Raw genomic sequence first — 21,130 nt, 5'->3', positions numbered from 1 at the left:
ACTTTGCAGGAGTTGTCTTGTTGTGCAAATTAGTGGCTTGATGTTAAATAAGTGACGTCACATCTCAATCTTTAATTCATATTTTTACTTTATAAAGTCTGTGCAACACCTCTGCTGTTTGGTAGTTTTAAAGGATGGATGAGGAGATGCTCAGCAGCAGAACAGGCTCATGTAACATAAGTTTGTACTTTAAAATGTTTTGATTAGACACCTAAAGGATAAGTCTAAGACTGCGTGCTTTATTAATAGAAAATTCAGCTGAGTAATCCAAGTCAAACTGATCCCTCATTACAAAGGAGTCTGATAGTGGAGCTTTGTACCCGCATCACAAACTGAGCTGTCACCGAGAGAGGAAGAGGAACATTAATTTGTACTTATTGAACCGGTTAATGAACTATTCAGGAAAAGACCAATATTCTGTGTTTGCTTCATCGCTCCTGGTGAACATAAAGTCCTGCTATTAGGCAGACTAATTAAAATTACAAATCAGAAATCCTCCAGTTTTATATTTTAGCTTAGCAGATGAGCATTTATTGCATTTGTTGACAAGCTGAATAAAGATGCATAAATGTCACCATCTGGCATTTGAAGCAGGAGAGTAATCCCCGATCAGCTTTACTGTGAGAATGTCAGAGGAAATTAAAGTAAGACATAAGATGAGAAGGTTGATATAAATACTGATCCAAGAACTTTTTATGCAATGAAGTTGTGAGAGCAGAGGTCTGGAAGCCTGGCTTTATGGATGGCAGCGTCTCTTCATCCTGTGTTGTTACTGTTTCACCCTGACATGACAAAATATCTGCAAAACTAGTGTTTAGCACATATTAGAAAATTGGAATATTCCACTTGCTATCAGCATCTTTTCCGCATTACTTTCTTTACAGAATCCAAACTATAGACGTGGTTGTCAAAGGAGCTTGCAAAGAAAAGCGTCTGGACTTCTTTAAGTTGCTTGAAGACGTTTCACCTCTCATCCGAGAAGCTTCTTCAGTTCTAAGGTCAAATGGTGGAGAGTCCCAGATTTTTATAGATGTGGTTATTAAACAAGTTCACATGGAGGTAAGGTGGGGAAAAGAATGTGTGCACAAAAGCACACCTCAACAAGAGAAGCCTCCCCCAGCAGGATTTGTAACGTATCAGAAGCTGATCGGGAGCACCTTGAGGACACTTGGATTGTTAAGCCCCAGGTCCCAATCAACAGGCTGGAAATCCCATTCCACGGCCATCAAGATCAAAGGATCTGCAGCTTATTTAAAGTCAAAAACAAATGACTTCAAACTATGAATGTTTGTAAACTGAAACAGGCTCTCAACAGCCCCATGCATGCAGATAATGACAGGTCTGCCCTAATTAGCCGCACATGGACCCAGCGTGCACTTTATTTTACAGAGTGATGAGACCGTGCCAACATGCACTCTGGCATCACTCTCTCCTGAACTCGCTGCGCCGACGAGGAAAAGCTGAAATACATTTTGTGTTTGACCTTCACCGTGTCCGCATCTCCTCCTTTCACACCGAGGATCGATTGCTTCTCCAGTTAAGCTTTTACTGCTGATGATGGGTCAGTGGGGGTTGTTTGTTATTCAGCGCTATACGCCCCCACTCTTAACACCTACCATTCACCCTCCAGACATCAATATTCCCATGACCCTTTATAACAACCCTTCTAACTCGGCCGCACAGGCCCAGGTGCACTAATGCAACTTTGCATGATCAATATCTAAGATTTTTTTTTTTTTTTTAAAGGAAAAAAGTCAGCCTAGAGATCTGGTCCTGAACTTCTCCCAGCCGCTCACCAACCTACCCCACGCCTTCAATACCTGCTCACAGTCGGGGGCTGTTTGCGATTGAAGCAGCCGATTGAGAATCGATAGCAGAGCTCACTGTTGCTGCAAGACTGAAGAGGACAGCGGACAAGGACAAATGAAGATAATTTAGGAGCGCTGTCTTATCTGTTTGCTCCTGTCTCTTTATCTAATTTGGCAGTGAAACAGCACATGCAGCGAACACAAGGCAAGGGCCTTCCCTTTTTTATTTTCGCACATTCAAGCACGAGAGGTTTGCTCAGGTTGTGCCGCTCCCCCGTCTGTGTCATCCAAGATTTCAAGCTATTCTAACAGAATTGACTTTTTGTAGATTTTCTCTGACTTCTATTTATCCTTTCTCATTCCTATAGCAGGCAAACGGGCAGATGAGAAGCTTCTAAGACGTTCCCCTTCACTAGGTTCAGCTAAGAGGGTGGTCACCTTTGACTTGACTGACAGATAGTGAGGCCCCATGGGGACCTGGGGGAGCCAGACTGGGGGGAGAGCAAGATGACTGCCCGCTGGTTTGGAGGAGCTTTCCTTTTTACTCCCCTCACTTCTCCTTTCTTTTGTGTTGTGTGAGATGCAGCTCCCTGGTGAGTGAGAGGGAATTTCAAAGCGCCCGTGAAGGAGAGATGAGCTTCACAGATAAGCAGTCCAGGTGAGAGAGAGCTAATCCTGTTGTTACGCCTCGCAGGCACACAACACAAGTGAGATTTGGTAACTGTTTGGCAAGACCAACGGCGAACCTTTGTCAGTTTTTCCCCTCTCTTTCACCATCCGCAGCGCTTCAGACCCGAGTGGTGGTCGATACTGTGTACAAAACTTACGGTTATAACTGGGAAAAAATTGGCTTTAAAATGTTGAGCCGAGAATTACACAAGCATTATGAATAATGCAGCAAGAGGAATTGTGATATTTCTGAACTATTCCACACAATGCTGGAGGAGATTTTTTAAAAAAAAAACATAAATCCACCAGAAACATAAAATCCAATCAATGTTTTCTTAAAGAAGCTGATAGCTAAAGCTGATATTTGATATTCTGCAGGCAGTTACTCCACACTGACCTACGCTCGCAGTCGATAAAGCCCCACTCCCCCCCTCGCTCCCTGCGCTCTCTGCCAGCTGTGCTCTGGGCATACTGAACCTTATTCTGGGTAACATGATCACCACCAGGGTGGCACTCACAGCAAGGGAGCATCTGCTGTGGGAATGTGGAAGCAGGACAACTGTGTCCCAGTCACATGTTATTATGTGTGATGAGCAGCAAAACTGTGTAGCGCATGACCGCCGCTGCTGAATGGCAGAGGAACGCCAGCATTTCTTCCTTTAACTGCTGACACAGTCACATTTTGAGAAATCAATGTGGTTTGCATGACTGCTTGTCAGCATATTTTTCAAGGCTAATGAAATTCCAACATGTCACTGCATCACAGGACTAGTCCTGCGCATGGATTGCCACAGCTTGTTTTCACTCTGCTGCCGATCCGGCCTCTGTCCACCAACATCGCTCGACGCCAAAGTCATTGGGCACCGCTCCTTAGTTGTTGGTCAAAGTCCACAAAAAGCCCCGGACTCCTCCTCTATCTGAAACGGGCAACACTTTAGCTTTGTGCCAGTGTGAGCTCCCATCTGCTGTCCTGGCATTGCACGCGCACGTGTAGATTAACTACCTCATCTCGCTGCATGCTGATCCCGGCCAAACCCGGAGCTCGCCTAAAACACGCCCATATGACCATCCAGGTATCTCTGGTGTGGCGTGGCCCGACGGAGGTGAGAGGTCAGACAGAGATCAAGAGCCTCCCAGGAGAGTCACAATAGAGTGTGTTGTAATCTAAGCTCCGGGTTCATTCATAAAGCCTTCAGACTTACATGGCTTGCCTTTTTAAACACTTTTTATTGCTTTGTAACCTGAGACACAAACTTCAAACACACTAACAACAACTAGCTCCAGTTCCTTCACAGGTAAATGCAGTTAGAGAGGTGAAAGAAATGTATCCAGCCAAAAATCTGGCCTGAACAACTCTACCCACAATTCAGTGCAGCAGCATACCCCCCAATCCCCTGGAGGACATGATGTATTGGGCCACACTCCAGCAGCTGGGCTGGAGGTTTATGCAGGAAGTCGCAAACAAATTTAATTGTTTTGGGGTTTTTTTTTGCTCAGCACCCAAAAAGGCTTATGATTAATTATTCAGCGAGTCTTTCAGCGTCCCTGCAGTGAAAGCAACATCTGTCATTTATTTAAAGCACACCAACTCACTGGGAATCAAGTCACAAACACATTATGGTTTCATGTTTCCATTGGAGAGTCTTAGCGCACCTGCTGTTTACAAAATAGAGCATGAAAAAGTCTCATAGTAAAGGTTGTCATCCTTGGTTTTTTTAGCTTGCAGGAGCTTAACGAACGTACCGCAACAAATTAGCTCTTTGTCTCTTGTTCAAACCTGGAGAACAGGTTTTTGTGACTGAGTCTACATGCAGTAGCCTCTTCCCACTAGGTGCACAAAAGATTTTTCTTATCTAGGGTCTGTAAGTTTAAATGTTTTAATCATTGCTTATGACAAATTTTAAGAACTTCAGTTAAAAATATCTGACTCTCAGGACTTTTGTTCCTTGTTATTCTGGCTCTAACAAATGCTGTTCAGTTAAATATTGAGATGACCCTGTAAGAATACATGATGTAATTATATAAAGAGTGTAAGGTCATACTCAGTTACCCCTTTATGTTGTGTATAGGAACCCACATTTTTTACAGTTTTAGGACTAAGGGTCCCTGATACCACTATAAACAGAAACAGAACGCAGTGATTTACAGATCCAATCTCTAAATACTGTCTTTTTTTTTATTGAAAATTGCACAAATACAACAGGTCAAATGTTAAAACTTTTCTTTTTCTTTTTAAATTTATTCTTTTTAATAAAAGTATTTTGAAAAAGCTGGACCAGGGCCCCTACTTCAGGAACCAGGTTCACCAAGATGAGCTTAAAATATAAACTGAGTTGATTAACTCAAAGATCTGAACAGTTTCCTGTTCCTAAAAGGGCGATTGGAGTTAGTCCAATCAGCTGCTAAATACACTCACCTTGAGTTAAGCGTGTGCATGAGTAGAGAAAGAAAGCCATCATCAATGGGGCCTGATACCATGATTCACTATGGGAACAGGTTTAAAAAATAAATACATACCTTAAATACCTTAATTTTAATCCAGTGGGCTGTGGACTATGTGGCCACTCTCATGTCATCATAGATCAAATAACAGTTTGATATTAAATGCTTAATTATTTTAAACAGTCTTTAAAACAAGAGTATCCCAAAGCAAGGCTATGTTAGGATGTGCAGCTAGAAAGCAAAAAGAAGCTAAAATAAACACAAGTTATCGTAGCCACTGGTAACCTCCAGGTTGCCTCTTTAGGTCCCTGTGCAGGTGCCGGATTCTTGTCTCTCAGCAACGAGCATTTGTGTGTGCAACAAACAAACATAAACATAAATAAAAACCCAACCCAACTAGAGCTTATGAATGGGTAATGGCACAGTTATGAACTAATATTCAGGAGCTAATTTGTTCTAATCCCTTTGCAGCAGCTGCATGACGACTGCTGAAGAACAGCTACTGCAGGGATGAAGATGGCTCTCACACACAGAGGCAGACTCACTCCAAACCCCCGAAAACGGTCCAACTTATTTGTGCGTCAGCTATAAACACTTTATTCAATTTCTTTCAGCCATTTAGAAAAGAATCAAGTAAGGGGGAAACAGAAGTGACTAATCTCTCTCTCTTTCCCCCCTTTTGGTCAACAATGCCAAATTACAAAAATCAGTAAAGATCAGTCGTTATATTAAATGTGTTCAACCAAGTGAATTAAGAGAGAATTAAGATACAAAGCACAAAAGCTGCTACAATGGGTAAACTGGATTTAACATAGTGACTCATCTACACAAAAGGAGGTACGTACATCTAGCTGCACTTTTTAAAATTGTTGTTGTCGTTTTTTAAGCAACTGGTTAAATTATGCAAGTTACTTGTGGGGTTCATCAGTGCATGGGAAACAACTGAACAATCTGAGAATAAATGTTCTTAACATAAATATGTATGCTTATAGATAAATAATAATAGTAATCACAGGATTTCATCATCTACAAGAAATGATAACATGAAACGATTAAGAGAAACCTGAGAATTTCTGACACCGAGCACAATAGCCAATAGTGAATGGCCATGATGATGAGACCCAATTGTTAAGTAGAATTTTTTGCACTGACTCAGGAATATTTCACAGTTGGATCTGTTGTAAAGAACAATACAAATACAAAACATGATCCAGCCGTCAGACCAGAGCAGTCAGTGGTGTCGACCTGTCAGCCACCTCAAACATTTGGCCCATTAAGAAAGAAAAAAGTAGAATAAGAAGAAAGAAAAAAAAAAAAAAGGAAACACCCTGAGCTGCTGAACCCCTTTTTCCAAGCAAGAAATACAGAAACATTTTACTTTTCAACATACAAAATGTGTCTCTTCAGTTCCTAAACTCTTACTTAGTGTTGCTGAAAAAGGTGATGCAACACAACCATTATTACTTACATGCAGCATACATGTAAATAATGATTTTCATGATCTGAACATAGATCCACGTAGAGAGCTTCGTACATAATTTAATACTATACTAAGTGTGTGTTAACACTATGACAGTCTGGGAGTCAAATTCATCCCAAGGACCACGCTATGCTCAAAGAAACTAAAAACCCAAGAGCTACATCTCAGACGCTACAGGCCTCAGTTAGCATGTTAAATCTTAAAGTTCATGACACTTTTTTTTTTTTTAAATCACCTAACAAGTACAGCTCGTTTTGAAGGTTTTTCCAAAAGACAGCCTCTTCTAACTAAAAAGGACATGACAACACAGTTTAGGTTTGCAAAAGTGCATCTGAATAAGTTACAAGCTTTCTGGAAAAATGACCTTTGGACAGACGAGACCAAACTAGAGATGTCGGCACAGCACCACGTTTGGGAAAAACCAAATGCAGCAAATCAGTAAAAACACCTCATACCAAGATGGTAGAAAGATGATGATTTGGACTCACTTTGCAGCTACAGGACTGATGCACATTACGATCATTGAGTCGACCACAAACTCCTCTGTATACCAAATTATTCTACACAATCATCCCAAGCACACCACTAAAGGTACAGGAGAGTGGCTAAACAAAAAGAAAAAAAATCAAGGTGTTGCACGGCGTAGTCGAAGTCCAACCAGAGTCTGACTGAAATGCTGTGGTGGGACTTTAAGAGAGCTGTGCATACATGACTGCCTGTAAACCTCAGTGAACTGAAGCGACTTCCATCAGTCATACAGGCGAGCATACAGAATGAGCACTTCACGTTGTTGTAGAAGCACCTTTGGCAGCAAACTACTGAGTCATGCAGTGTTTAGCTTTTCACAGGACTGCAGAGAGTCGTGTGACAACTTTCTTTGACTGTAAATAGGTGGCATGCATCTTCTCATCTAACCCCTGGCAAGAGGCTGAATAAGTTTCTCTTATTTCCTGAAACCATTTCTTTGAAACAGACTTCAAACAGCAGTAGCAGTGAACCAGACTGAAAAAACTCAAATCGCTGCTTTGGTACAGAGGCTGGGAGAAGAAAGACTGACGAAGCACAAAAGACTTATTTTTACAACTACATTTATTTAAAAAAAACAAAAACAAACAAAAAAAGCGCCCAATGTCTCACCAGGGATGAGACAGTTCATGGAGAGAGACAGTTTTTAAAAGCATACAAACCAGCAAACTGTTAATCTAGCAGCATCCAAATGTTGGAATCTCCAAAATCATCATTTATATATTTAAATATATAGTTTTGTTGTTGTTTTTCTTTTTTTTTTGCCCCGGCAAGCTACACACTTTACAACATACACAGAGCTTCATCTCTCCTTAGTGGAGAAAAAACAAAAAACAAAACAAATACCTTTAATAAAATAAACAACTTTAGGTTAAATAAGCTTAAATAATAGTGTTAAATACAAGACACTTCTGTGGCAGGTATGTACAGAAAATAAACACATTTGGCATTGTAAGTGTGGTTCACTGGCGCTTGCTCTAATGCTCTAGAAACCACTGCATAAGAACACATTTTCCTGTGATAAACTACACACACACACACTCACATAACCTCTCTCTCTCTGACACACACACACATTTTTTTTTTCTATCAGTGAGCCACAGACAAGGCGTGTGTTTACAAAAAGGACTAAAAGCAAAGAGAAACAATCCACCGACAACCAAGAGTTTTAGGCACAGTCTCTTCCTCGTTTCATAAATACACGTCAAATACAACTGCGACTCGACAGGAACTCTTCACGCTTGTGGTATCTTCTTTTATTAAAAAACAAAAAATTTAAATAAAAAAACCAAAACAAAACACAGTTTTGTAACTACCACTTTGTTATTGCTAGGACATTGTGACAGTGAAGGGAAACTAGTGACAAATGTGCGTAGGGAAAAGCACCTTTAAAACATCAAAATTACTGCCATGTGACCCTACATTACAACACAGAGGAAAGGAAAATGTGGAATTCATCAGAAACAAAACAAAAACAAAGAAACAAAAAGTCTGAAAAACAGCAAACCTCAAAACTTTTGCGACTTTGGAAACCAGAAAGCAGGAGAAGAAAGAAAGAAAAAAGATCTCAGTTGAGCTACATTCATTTCCCCCCCTCCCCGCCGTACGTTTCAAGAGCGCCACATGTGGATTCCTCTTGGTGCAAGCAGACAGTAAGTACCACTTCATTATGTCCAGTACATTCCTCCCCTCCTCCCTCTCGCCTCGCCCCTCTATACTTTCCTGTGTCCGTGACGGCCGGCACAGAAACAGCTGTGTGACAGTGTGTGCAGTATGATACAGTACGGCTGAGTATACAGTACAGTAGACCGATGCGACATACGTAGGTAGGTAGATTATATGTTCACTACAGTAAATGAGCTTTACATTCCTCTACTGTAAGAAGATCCCGTGGACAGGCGGGGCCCTGGGTCGTCTTTCTTGATTCCTCTTTAGTGCTGGAGATGGAGGTGGGGGTGGTGTTTCCCCAAGAGCCTCGTTCACCAGTTAAATCAGACACGACCCTGCGCTTCAGACAGAGGACGATCCCAAAAGTAAAAGTCCAGATCGGGGTTTCAGGTTTCTCACCCAGGACTGCACGATAGTCTCCAAAACATGGGGTTGTTTGAAAGCGTCTTGATTACTCTTGGGAGCTGGTAATGGTTTGTTTTATAGTTTGTTTGCCTGTGGATCATCTGGGAGTCTTAAGTAGGAGTAGAGTGGGTGCCCGTGAGGAATAAAGGCCATCATGCTTTCTCTCTCCCTCCCTCGCTCTGTGTCTTAGGGTTTCTTGTCGATGGTGTGAAAGAACCACTCTGTGAACTTCCTGAGCTGCGCCGCTGCGGTCTGGCTCTCCTCCTGCAGTCGCATGTTGTCCTGTCTCAGGTGCTGCACCTCTTCCTGTAGCATCGCCTTATCCTCTTTCTCCTGAAAACAGGGCACACACACACACACACACACGTGAACACACGCAATCAACGCGAAACACATGAGGCAAAAAATAAATGGATACAAAAGAGGCTGATAAAAGCCCCGCTATTACAAGAACATCCGTCTTTCGTCAGCGTGGTGTAAATGGGAGGCATTAACATGGCAAAGCAGCCCTTCCTCTGTTCTGATAAAAGCGCATTTCCTCTCTCCATTTTAAGCACATTAGTGTAGGTGGGGAAACGTTGGGCTGGGACACAATAAGAAAAGGAAGCGGGATATTGAATTAAGTGGATGAGTTTGTATTACACAGACCTCGGGGCACGCATTACTCAGTGTCTGTTCATCTGAGCTGTGGGACACCGACATGTGTCGTTTGCTAATGTGCGAAAGGAGCGCACCAAGGCGACAAAAACATAATCGACAAAAGGATGACGCGGACTCACCTTTCTGAGGTCGTGCTGCAGCTGCCTCAGGATCACCTCTAACTGGTTGACTTTGCCAGTGAGTGTGGAGGGGGAGCTGTTTGTGGGGTAACACAGAAGAGGACGGTGCCAAGAGTCATTTATTTACACGAAATGAAACAATAATGACAGTTTAGCTAACAGTCAATATTCACTTAGTTCTTGTGTGTGTGTGTGTCAGTGAAGCTTACTCTGCTCCCAGCGCCGCTCCTTCCGCCTCCACCACCCGTCTGGTCAGCTCTCTCGAGATCTGCAGAGCCTCGACCCGCTGCATGTCAGTCATGGTGCAGAAGGACGCCACGCGCTGGTCTGGGAAAAGAACAGGTGAAGTAATGGGTCATGATCTGCCTTTGACATCGAAAACAGGAAATCTGTTAAACTAAAACAGAACAGATAAACACACTTGCACACGCATTCCCGAGTGGATGGGACGATTCATTCATGGCTTGTATGAATGGATGGCTCTGGTTTAGTGCACTTGCAAAAGCAGTCCTGCCTTGCTGAGAGATCTATAACCGGACAGCAGGGAACAAGGTAGTAAACAGAGCATTTCTAGACTACTACAGATAAAGTCAGTCCCTGGGGTGTTGCTCCAGTGCCCTCACCCCTCCAAGTTTCCTCTGACAGCTGTTTGGCTCATAATGGGCTGGATCCCAGGGAGCTGTAGGACACCAGTCATGCTTGTTTTACCATATCAGGCCCTTAAGCTTTGTCAAAGCTCCATGGAAAACCCAAACTTGGCATGTTACCCTTGGGGCCTGCTCAGTTTTAAGGCCTAATGCTTGTTTCTTTAGAAACCTGTCTTTCTCAAGCCCTTATCTGAGGCTAAAGATGGGGTGGGGGGGTGGGGGGTGGTTCTGCATATTCATAGAAAAAGATTAAGGAAACCCTTCCATTAATTTAGCCCCCAAATGAAAGCTAATCCACTCGAAGACAAAAGCTGGCCGAGCCCAAAGTTGGTTTTTCAGATGAGTCAGGGACGGGAGAGCAAGTCTTCATTTGCATATGAATGAACATCTTCCTTCATATTCGATGGCTGCATCAGAAAGATTAAAGACTTCTAGGAAAAGCGGAGACAAGTGCAGAAAAGCAGCTTGCCGTTTTTGCGTGACCCGGGGTTCATACTTACTGGACAGAAAGACAGATTACAGAGAAGAGAATCTATGCTGCACACTGCATGCGAAAGCATTCAGCGACTGCACCAACATGCTTTGTTGTTCAAATCTACAAAAAAAAAAAAAAAAAAAAGCCTATTTTCACTTCCATCTGCTGCTTCTTGCAAAAGTCAAAGAGAGCACAGTAGTTTTTTTTTATATAGTGCAAGCCAATCCAAACTGTCTTTTTGCATCATAAAAATGAGCCGTCTCTCAGGATCCACATGACTAAGGGTTATGAATGCCGTGAATGCTTTACATCTAAGCCAGCCTCTTTCCCCACTGACTCTAAACAAAGCTGGTTAAACATACATGACACAATGGCAGCCCCGAGCCACTTTCTGCTCGGCAACAAGGCCCCTGGTTTACACAGCGTTTTTTCTGGGCCAGCGCGGCTGCCGTGACAACTGCCTTGCCGCTGCCACTCAGACTGTGCATCAACTCTGCTGATTCGTCTCTCGTTAAATGACAAGACTGCGGGCCGTGCGGCAAGAAATGCATCAAAGGAGAATCTCCACAAAAGACTTCGTTAATTATGACAAACAAATGATTACATGCTATGTTGCCTGCTCACTGGTCCAGGGTCAAGGTGGAAAAAAAGAAAAAAAAAATACTCATGGCATGTGCGCAGGTCTGTGATAAATGGGAAATACACCGGCATGAGACTGGTCCAAAAAAGGTATTTAAATTAGAAAAGAGATTACGATGCAAATGAGTGGTTTAAATGTACGATTGGGGGGGGGGGAATAATCAGCTTTAAGTTTTTGACAGGAAGACAACCTATAAGTCTACATGAAAGCTTCATATCTAAATTTCTCGTCCCAGAGCTGAATACCAACAAACCCCCCGAAATGGAAAAGTCTGTTTCTTTCAGAAGATCACATTCGGACCTGGTGGTCAAGAGGGGAGCATAAATCATCCCAAACTTAACAAACGAAACCTTAACCATAACAGAAAAGCAGCAACACTCTGAAAACCCGAATGATGACTTGCTGGCCTTATGGTGGGAAGATTAGCTCCATGTCAGTGCTGAGAAATGATGGCTTTGTTCTTAATAGGAAATTGCAAAGGGGCCTGGGGTAGAGGTGCAAAAAGCAGGAGGATTCCCAAAAGTAAGCTCCGGAAGCACTTAGGAGCAACTAGAAGAAAACACATAGCTCACACAAATCTGCACATTCAAGCAAGCGGGCACTTGCAGATTACAAAACACACAGTCACACACGCTAAGCAGCCAGGAGGAGGGGGTGGGGAGTAGAAGTGGATTACACAAGGTGCCAGCAGCTTCATCCAGGCTGGTTACCTTCGAAGGCTCGTGCTGCATCGACCAGGTGAGACCAGTCCAGCCCAGAGGCAGTGTCAGGGAGGGGCATGAGGCCCGGGTCGCTGAACTTGGACCTGTCCGCCAAGGAGCCGTCAGAGAACCAAAACTCATCTGCAGAGACAGGCAGGCACGCCGATCAGTGTCTAGGCCTGGCCTGAGTTTAGGGCTAATCGTTGAGTCACCCATCAGTTTGCATCAGACAAAAGGGGTTAGGGGAAAGGAATGGGGAGGGGGACGTGAGGGGGGGGAAGCCAGAGAGACAATTTGAAGCGGGATGGCTTTTGTCTAGCCTAACTCCTGCCAAACGCCTAATCTATATTCGCTCATCTGGCGAAATCCTCCAGCAGGTTGGGAACCTTTTGAAAAGCCAAGTTCTGGATTTGTGTAACAGCATGATAGGCAAGAGTCACATTAAAACCACCTTCTCTGTGTGGCACTCGCGAGTCGCTGTCTTAGGGGCGATAAACGACTTGTCTAAGTGAATGTCTTCATGTTTCAATCAATAACTCCTTTCCCTCCCCTCTGTCCCTCCTGCCCCCCCTCAGCCCTGAAAGACAGAGAATGCAATAAACAAGCTCCCACTCTGCAGAGAGGCATTTAGAAAAGCATGAGTGGAGAAGCAGAGAAGAGACACAGAGAGCTTGAGGTGACGCTGACACTCTCCTTTCAATTTACCCAGCGTCTTGGAGCTTGAGTAATTCACTGTTTACCAAATTGGGGCTGCTTCAGTACGGGAAAGGGAGAGCCTGTGCTCTCAACTACCCTTCAAAACAATCAGGAATCCATCAGACTGACAGGCAGAAGAGGCCGAAGAGAAAAAAACCATCTTTCCAAAAGCCATTTTCTATCTAAGGACAGCAGCGGGAGATGGAAAAGGGATGGTACAAAAATGAGACAGGAGGGACAGAGAGGGGTGGCTGGCAGGGACTGATGAGTGAATGAAACATTATGTATGACAGACATTGTGACATTCCTCATGGAAAAATAGGCATGTTCATGTCAGAGATCCTAAAGCAGCAGGCAGGACATCACACCTCTCATCGCTAATACATATTCAGTGGATGCTGGGAGACAGTGGAGCAGGGAATATTAGCCAGCAGTGACAGGTGTCTGCTTAATGCAGACGGAGCGGCAGGTCCCTTGCAAGTAGTGAGCAGCCTCACCCATTTCCAATTAGATGACTATATTGAGGAGTGCTGCTGGAGTGTGTACCAGTTGTGCTTATGATATCAGCAAGGACTCAAGTGGCTCTTTGAACGAGTCTCGATATCCTGGCTCTTATCCGGTGCCAGAGAAGAGGATTGATAATCCAGCAGCGTCACTGAGAAAAGTGTGTATTAGCCTTCCTGTCTTCTGTTTGTGTGTTTTTTCAGCGAGCCGGCCCGTCGAGCGTTTCGTTGGTGTACTTACTCCGCAGGTTGGACGCGCCCTGGTTGTGGATCATGCGAGGCGGCAGCGTGCTGTGGTAAGGTGGGGTGGTGCTGAATAGGATGTCGTTAGGCATGGCTTGGTCCAGCATGGAGCTGTGCGAGCTGGCGTACGACGAGCCTTTCCGGTTACTGGACACGCTCTCGTCGGACAGCGTTCGGTACAGCGAGCGTCTGGGGGACAAGCTGTCCACTGCTGATACCTGAGAAGATCAGAACAATTTGTCAAGCATTACTCATAACAAAGAAAATCCTAGATGCACATTCCCCATGCTCTGCCTTTCCTCGGCACAGGAGGCATACACGATTGGGCGACTGGGTGGGCTAAACGGGGAACATCCGGGGGAGAGGTGGCAGGAATCATTTACAGTTTATGCGTTCAGGAAAATGCAGTTGGATTGAGCACAGCTGGAGAACGTCTGGAAGACGGGGAATAACAGGGCTGGAGGAGGTGGTGACAGAAGCCACTGCACTGTGGCAACAAGTAGTCGCTGAGTTTAATGCTAAAGCAGAGTGCAGGTTTCACAAAGCGAGACGGAAAGGAAAAAAAACATGAGGAGGCAGTCGAGAAGTCTTTAAGATGGTGAGGAGGATACAGACAACTGGGTGAACTAACCACAGTGTCGTATACATGTGTGAGACTGACATCTGGACAATTACAAGGATAATTGTGGGTAATTTAACTTAAACAAAAAAGCAAGTATAAAACAATATTCTGTCTTGTGTTTGTCTGCACATCTGAAGTTTGCCTGCCTTCCAGTATTTTGGTATAATAGTGCAATTAGAGAGCTCATATAGCAGAGACAAGCAGGGGCCAAATCAGAACGATGCATGCTGTGATCAAAGAGAGCATGAGGTCAGAATAAACAATTATAAAAGCTTGAAAAGTAGCATCACCCTGAGGGGATGTCTTTTGGAGAGAGAATTACATGGGATATCACTGCAAAGACACCACTGTGTTACAGCTGGCCACAGTTTTGACAGAGCATCTCCTCTTTAAACCCAGAAAACCACAAAGCCAGATCCCATCCGTTATGTTGCTGTTCAGCTAACATAAATGCAGCAGCAGTGACATCAAAAGTAGCCACAAATGATATGCGGAGCATTTGGCCAGATGGGTAAACGTCTCCCCTTGCTTCCCAGCTGTAACCTACACTAGACTAGTAAACCCGCAAAGCCAACACCCAGCCATCTCCATTTCAAAGACAAATCCCACGGTGAGAATTTAACAAACATCTTGTCTGTCTTTAAAGTGAGAAATATATACAGGAATTCAAAGCAATGCACATCTACTGCCTCTAAAGACCACCTCAGAGGCTTTAGCTTGACAAGGTTGTCTCTTATTGCAAGTTTTCCCACCCAACTTTACAAGATTAGACTCCCGAGGCTCTCGCTCATCAAAACAACTTTAAAACAGGATTTGCTGATCCTATATAAAGCATAAGAGCGCAGATTTAGAGCACCCATAAATGGAGTCACGGCAAATGAAAGCAATTCCAATTGGGCTTAATGTTTTTCTTTATAAAGCAATCTATTTAGTACATCAAAACAAGCTCTCTGAACACATCCTGGCACTGGTTAACTGTACCTGCTGTGCACATTTGGAGAAAATACTGTATTAATAAAACCTGCAAGATTATTGACTATTATAGTATGCCTAAATCCACCTCAGCTGGCAACAGTCTCAGCCTGCTTCGGGGCTGTACGGGCTTTGAATTCTTTTGTAGAGCAGCAACACTCTTATCAGTCAAAGCAGCAGTGGCACATCCACCTAGATTTTCCTGATTTTCCCGACTTTTTTTTTTTTTTTTCCTTCGCTGCCCGCACCAAACAAAGACCCAATGACGTGCCACTCGGGAGGATGTGTTGGACAACCACCTTTTCAGATCGTTCTTCTTTCTTTCCCACAGGAGGTTCAAAAGAGGAACACTGTGGGCAAATAAGCTGTGAACGGCCTTTCCTTTACGTCAGCCACACAATGGTCTGCCTGTCCATAGAAGGTCGTCCCAGCGGACACTGTGGCTGGCAAGGAAAATCTGTCTGCACCTGCTCAGCCACACAAAGAAAGGCCACGGGCGAGTACCGGAAATGACACATGCGTTAACCTTTACTATAGAATCTGTTTCATTAACTGACAAATCATCAGTTCAGACTGTTTTATATAAGAATTAGAAATAAACCAACCGTGTTTCCAGCACCATATAATTACTGTGATTTGATGACTTTATGTGCCAGCTGATGACTGAAAACACAGTGAAGCTGCTCCCAGAAAAGAACAGTATGTGTTTATTGGGAACATATGTGTATATGCTTTGGAGTGCCTGGCCCCGTGCCCTCCCAGATTGTTGCTCCGCGCACTACATTATCACACCGAATCTGACAGGAGAGTGTGACAGCAGAGGTCCTGTTGATCGGTGAATCTGACAATCAGTGCACCTTTGTACTGGCTACTTTCTTTATTCGTGGGAAGCAAAGTTACATCAATATTATGTGTATCCAAACAAGCTCAACACGCATGCTTTCATTTGAGACAGGTGCTGACGCTGCCTAGTTGTCTTGCAAGCGCCAGATTTTGTAAACCATAAGCTCGATGGTTGGAGGCAAGACAAACGAATCAGTGGACTGCTGCTTCGTGTTAGGGACGAGGCCTGTCTGTGACAGAGGACATGCCCGTCTTCTCCGGGGAACTGAAGTGCATTTGTATTAGAATTGAGCAGCATCCAAGAATAACCCATTTGTACATCTCCAGAGTCCCTTCCTGGTAGATAATGGATGGGGGGGATGGTGCAGGGAACTCGAGATGCAATTAATAGAGACTGCAGGACCCAGAAACATCAAACATCGATGTGCTCTCTGGAACTTCCTGCCTTTAATCCATGACATCCCGACTGAGTAAACTCAGCCCCTTGTTAGAAATTAAATTAACCAAACACTGTGCCAGTCAGTGGTGACTGAAAGGGTCCTGTGTCCAGAGAGAGAGTGAGAGGGAGGAATCCTATCAGCAGTGCCAGCATATGTTTGTCCTGCTTTCACTGGATTCCCAGCAAGAGATTTTCAGGTCTGGTTCTGCACTGGATTTATTCAAAAGGAGGAAGTCTGAGGTTTTTGTAGATACATCGTGTCAGTATAATAACAGAATTGTGAAGTGACATTTATTTGCATATTACACAGGACATCATAATAATGATAAATTAGAGGTTAGGGTTTCATTAATGCCCTCACCTTGCGACTCCTGTCTTCTCCTGGCGGGCTGTCGGGCAGCATCATTTTAACGTATTCCTCTTTCGAGAGTCTCTGCAGAGATTTTCCATCCCGCTCAGTGGCCTGGAGCCGGCATGCGGCCTCTTGTGCGTACAACTGCCTGTAGATGACACAGAGGGCAAAGAAGAGCATGGCTCATCACTAGGGTCACACAAAATACATCCCAAGGGGGGCAGCCTTGGAGCCATCACAGCTTGGGTTCAGAGGTAATCCCAGCTACTTAGAGAACAGGGACAGGGATCCGTCTTATCATGCCAACATCAGGCGCTTCCCTGCTCCATGCTAGTCAGGTGAATGCAGGATAACGGGGATGGAAAAGGACCAAGGGAGGGAACTTATTTCCAAATCTTACCCTGTTCCACATCACTGTGCCAAAACCATGATTACACAGGCTGCAAATAAAATCCAGCCAAGCACTGTGAGAGGTAGAAGGGAAAACAAGGGTTTGGGACAGAAATGACTTCCAGAAACAAGCGGAAAGCACCAACTAAAGGAGTGTTCACAACAACAACAACAGAGGGAGACATGAGAGCTGTTAGACAGGGCTGGAGAAGGACCCACAAGAGGTGACATGTTTTGTTAGCAGTGTGGTTGTCAGCAGGGTTTTTTCTGAGAACATTTAAATGATTCTGAGGGTGTGGAGAGTTTACGGGAGAGGTTACAGGGCACGGAAGATGTGCCCGACCAGGCTGGTGAAGTCATGTGGCTGTGAGACCTCTGCTTTAAGTGAGCAGCCTGAGCTTGACACACTGAGTGCTGTTGGCAGGCTGTTAGGTGGCCGCAGGGAGATTCGCTAGATGGTTAGACGATGGGACAGCCTAGTTATGACGGCTACCTCCAGACACTGTTGCTGAGAGCCGCACTGTATTAAGCTTTTGGCAACACGGAGAACAGTTCCTAAATATATGTACCGTGTTTGCTCTATTGTGTTTGGCAGAAAAATAAGTGCAGTTAACTGAATTTTGTACACTCGTTGTTTGATGCCAAAAACTGCAGCAAAAAGTCCTCTGTTTTCCCACTCTACCTTGACCTGTCCATTTTCGCCTGAAGTAATTGAGCCATAATTATGAGAAAACTGGAACAACATTAAAGCCCTCATCTTTGGAGTTAAATATTACTCTGCTGTGCACTGGCATCTGTTAAATGCCTACAGTATATAATTAACTTCTCAAGGGGCAGTGAAAAAGAAAGAATGTACGTTTTCATCCACCTGTTTTTAATACAAAGTCTGAGAGCTTGTGAAAAAGATGATAAAATTATTTTAGACTTAGTCCAGTTAGAAACAGCAGAGAGATCCAAAAGAGAAGGAAGTATAAGTGTTAATAGCTGTTTGATGCTTAATATTGTGATGCCTTCTTTCGTTTCTCCTATCATGGACAAGCCATAGATGCAGTGGTGCACAAGATTCTTTGTTTTTCTTTTGGGCTAAAGACTCTTAACAGTGGAGAAAAATTTTAAGGACCCCACACATAATGTAACCAGCCATCCAACCATTCAATTCATTGTCTGTCATGCCAATGTGAGGTTGTCATGGGGTACACAGGGTACACAACCTGGGCAGGGCGCTAGTCTGTCGCTCCGCTAACAGAGAGAATGACAATTTTTACACCTACAGCTATTTAAGAGTTCGCTCTGGATTTGAACGCAGGGCCTCATTCTTGATGTGAGGTGACGCTGCTAACCGCCACACCACCATGCCTTCCAGTATCTGGACTGACTCAAATATTTCTCCACGCTCATAGGTTAGCTGGCTAATATGCCAAGCTAAAATGTAGCAGAAATGGTTCACAGCACTCATAGAGAAGCAAATAGTTTAATCGCAGATAGAAAAGTGTTTCTATTGGCCTTCAGATAATGTGAGGTGGAGTCATAGCTATAATATGCATGTATAAAGCTGGGAATACTCTGTCCCAGACGAAACATAACCAAAGGGAAGCAATTGTGATGATAGCTTTGGTTGTGGTTATTAAAATTAAACTTCTAATAGAGATTTAAGCAGAGAGACTGAGAAGATATTAGATGGACAGTACACAGCAGTATGAATCTGTAGTGGAAATGTCACAGTCACTCATGCACAGCTGGTTGCTGTCCACTTTGAGCATGGTCCACAAGGCAGAACCAGCACTTGACACCGGAGGAGTGGGGGTACAAAGAGGGCGGGGCAGTGTGCGGGGTAAGCAGGCGGTGTCAGATCAGGACCACAGGGTTCACTCTTAACTGTGTACCTTGAACGCTCAGACAGCATTGTGAGAAGGAAGGTTAACAAGCTTTCCGCTCCTCTGAAACAAGAAGCAGAAGCAAGAAAGAAAGAGCCCACGGTTAGAAGGACCGTTACACATCCAGCCTCACACACAGCGTTAGAACAAATGAGAAAACTTTTTAGAATTGGGGGGAAAGAGAAACTTCATTATGTTAGGACAATATCTGTGAGTAATATTAGGCCATTTATCACGAGGCGCTGTTATGTAAGATGAAATAAAACGGTAGGAATATATAAACAAACAATGGGGTGGGTAAACTGAATTACGGAGCTTTTTCATAAGTCGGCAGAAGATGACTTCAGTGCATGCGATCAATCACACAACCGTAAGTAGCAAATTTCACAGCCTAAATGAAATTACTTGGGAGCTGGAGCACGGGGTTCCTTCCAGGGCAAAATCTCACACTCTCTCTTGCAAAACACGCCCCGCTCGCAAACATCCTCCAAATCAGTGCACACAGACAGACACACACACACAGCTACACTCACACCGTAAAAGCTGTTTCGCTTTCACCATCAATGGCTCTCTGTTCTCTACAGCAAAACCATTTAATCACCCGACAGATACAGTCAGTCATCACTGCTCACACAGACTGAGGATTGCATACATTCCTCTTCTGTGCGATACAGGCTATTGTGCAGATGGGCGTCCTCAGACTACATGTGCGACTGCGTGTGTGTGTCTTGATGCTTGGCTCCCAGCAGAGATGGTCGAGCCTGGCGATCCACAGGGACGCGGCTTCACGGGAGCGATCAATAACCGTAAGTGACATGTGCCAAGTGTATTATGTCCGCAGCTTCACTGAGCTTATTTATTTTGTGGCTGTCTGCTTCAATCAAGGCCACTCTGTGTAGGCTGATCGTGGCGTTGGGTTTGAGGTGGAGATGCAGCAGTAAGACGGAGAAAAATGTGCTGACAAGAGCGCGATTAAAGGGTGTTTTATTTAAATGTGCCTACTAGCTAGTGATAAAATCGCTGTGAAGCACGTGAGCTGAAACCTCTTTGTTTTTGTAGTTTTTTTGCACATTTGCTGATGTTCTCACACATGCTCTTCTTGCTTTCACCCTCACATACACTCACCCACACTCTGAAATGTTGGGAGGTTCCTCAGTGCTGTGGGCGGCATCATCATCATCATCATCATCAGTCGCCTTCGCGCCCACTGTGAATTTGCAACTGGACTGTGTGCGTGCCTGTCCACAAGCCTCTGAGCCGGGCCCAAGCCCGGACCCCTGTACCAGCTCTGGCCCTGAGCTGCTGGTCTGGGGGATGGTGTACACCTTGGAGGAGTCAGCAGACATACAGTATCTGGCACCACGGGCCAGGGGACTGCCAGAGTGGTGTGAGCCACTGATCAAACAGCAGAAAGAAAAAAAGAAACAGAAAACAAAAAAAAAAGGCATAACATAACTCAAAAGTGACCACAAAATGAATGAATTTAAAAACAGAGAAACAAAAAGAGGCAAAATCATAACAAAAACATAAACAAGCATTAGCAATAGAAATGGTGCTAGAAACATGTCAGACGTAAAGAAACGACCTATTAGGATGACTTCTTTAAACGGAAAATGGTTTATGAATGGTCTCCATGCTGCCGGGGTCGCTACGCTTTTCCTTATTCTCTGTCATTTGTATCCTGTTACAAGGGTGAACACATGTAGGCTCAAACTGTGTTTCTGTGGGGCAACAGAGAAAGGAAGGAAGACTTTGGCTTTTACAGAGGGAGGAGTTCAAACAGCTCAGACAGAGGATCAATTTAAAAGGCACTAAGGCCCGATATAAGATAAGTACTGATTATGAATATTTTGAATCATGTGAATCACGCAAAGATACTTGCGTAGTTTCCTAAAAAATATGGAGCTGTTCATGAGGGCAATAAGCCCCCTTTTAATCTAAAAACATCAAATTGCCC

At 44.1% G+C, this 21,130-nt stretch overlaps 1 protein-coding gene across 7 annotated transcripts in view; it reads right to left on the bottom strand.

The window, feature by feature from the left end:
* Positions 1–7,476: 7,476 nt before the first annotated feature.
* The window catches only part of LOC113035329 (signal-induced proliferation-associated 1-like protein 2), an 81,863-nt gene continuing 68,209 nt past the window's right edge, over positions 7,477–21,130 (bottom strand). For 3 of the 7 annotated variants that reach the window (XM_026190838.1, XM_026190837.1, XM_026190840.1), the window contains 8 exons: positions 20,299–20,568; positions 19,183–19,236; positions 16,919–17,057; positions 13,680–13,899; positions 12,249–12,380; positions 9,986–10,103; positions 9,777–9,852; positions 7,477–9,330 (listed from right to left, as the gene is read on the bottom strand). In XM_026190838.1, coding sequence (XP_026046623.1) covers positions 9,184–9,330; positions 9,777–9,852; positions 9,986–10,103; positions 12,249–12,380; positions 13,680–13,899; positions 16,919–17,057; positions 19,183–19,236; positions 20,299–20,568 — 1,156 coding nt within the window. In that variant the 3' untranslated portion in view covers positions 7,477–9,183. The remainder of the gene's footprint in view (positions 9,331–9,776; positions 9,853–9,985; positions 10,104–12,248; positions 12,381–13,679; positions 13,900–16,918; positions 17,058–19,182; positions 19,237–20,298; positions 20,569–21,130) is intronic. The other 4 variants (XM_026190839.1, XM_026190841.1, XM_026190842.1 and 1 more) reach the window with 3 other exon arrangements.

The sequence above is a fragment of the Astatotilapia calliptera genome, chromosome 13 (genome assembly GCF_900246225.1).
Source record: "Astatotilapia calliptera chromosome 13, fAstCal1.2, whole genome shotgun sequence".
Lineage (NCBI taxonomy): Eukaryota > Metazoa > Chordata > Actinopteri > Cichliformes > Cichlidae > Astatotilapia > Astatotilapia calliptera.
Note: the sequence above shows the minus strand (reverse complement) of the source record. Positions and strands in the feature narration are given on the sequence as shown.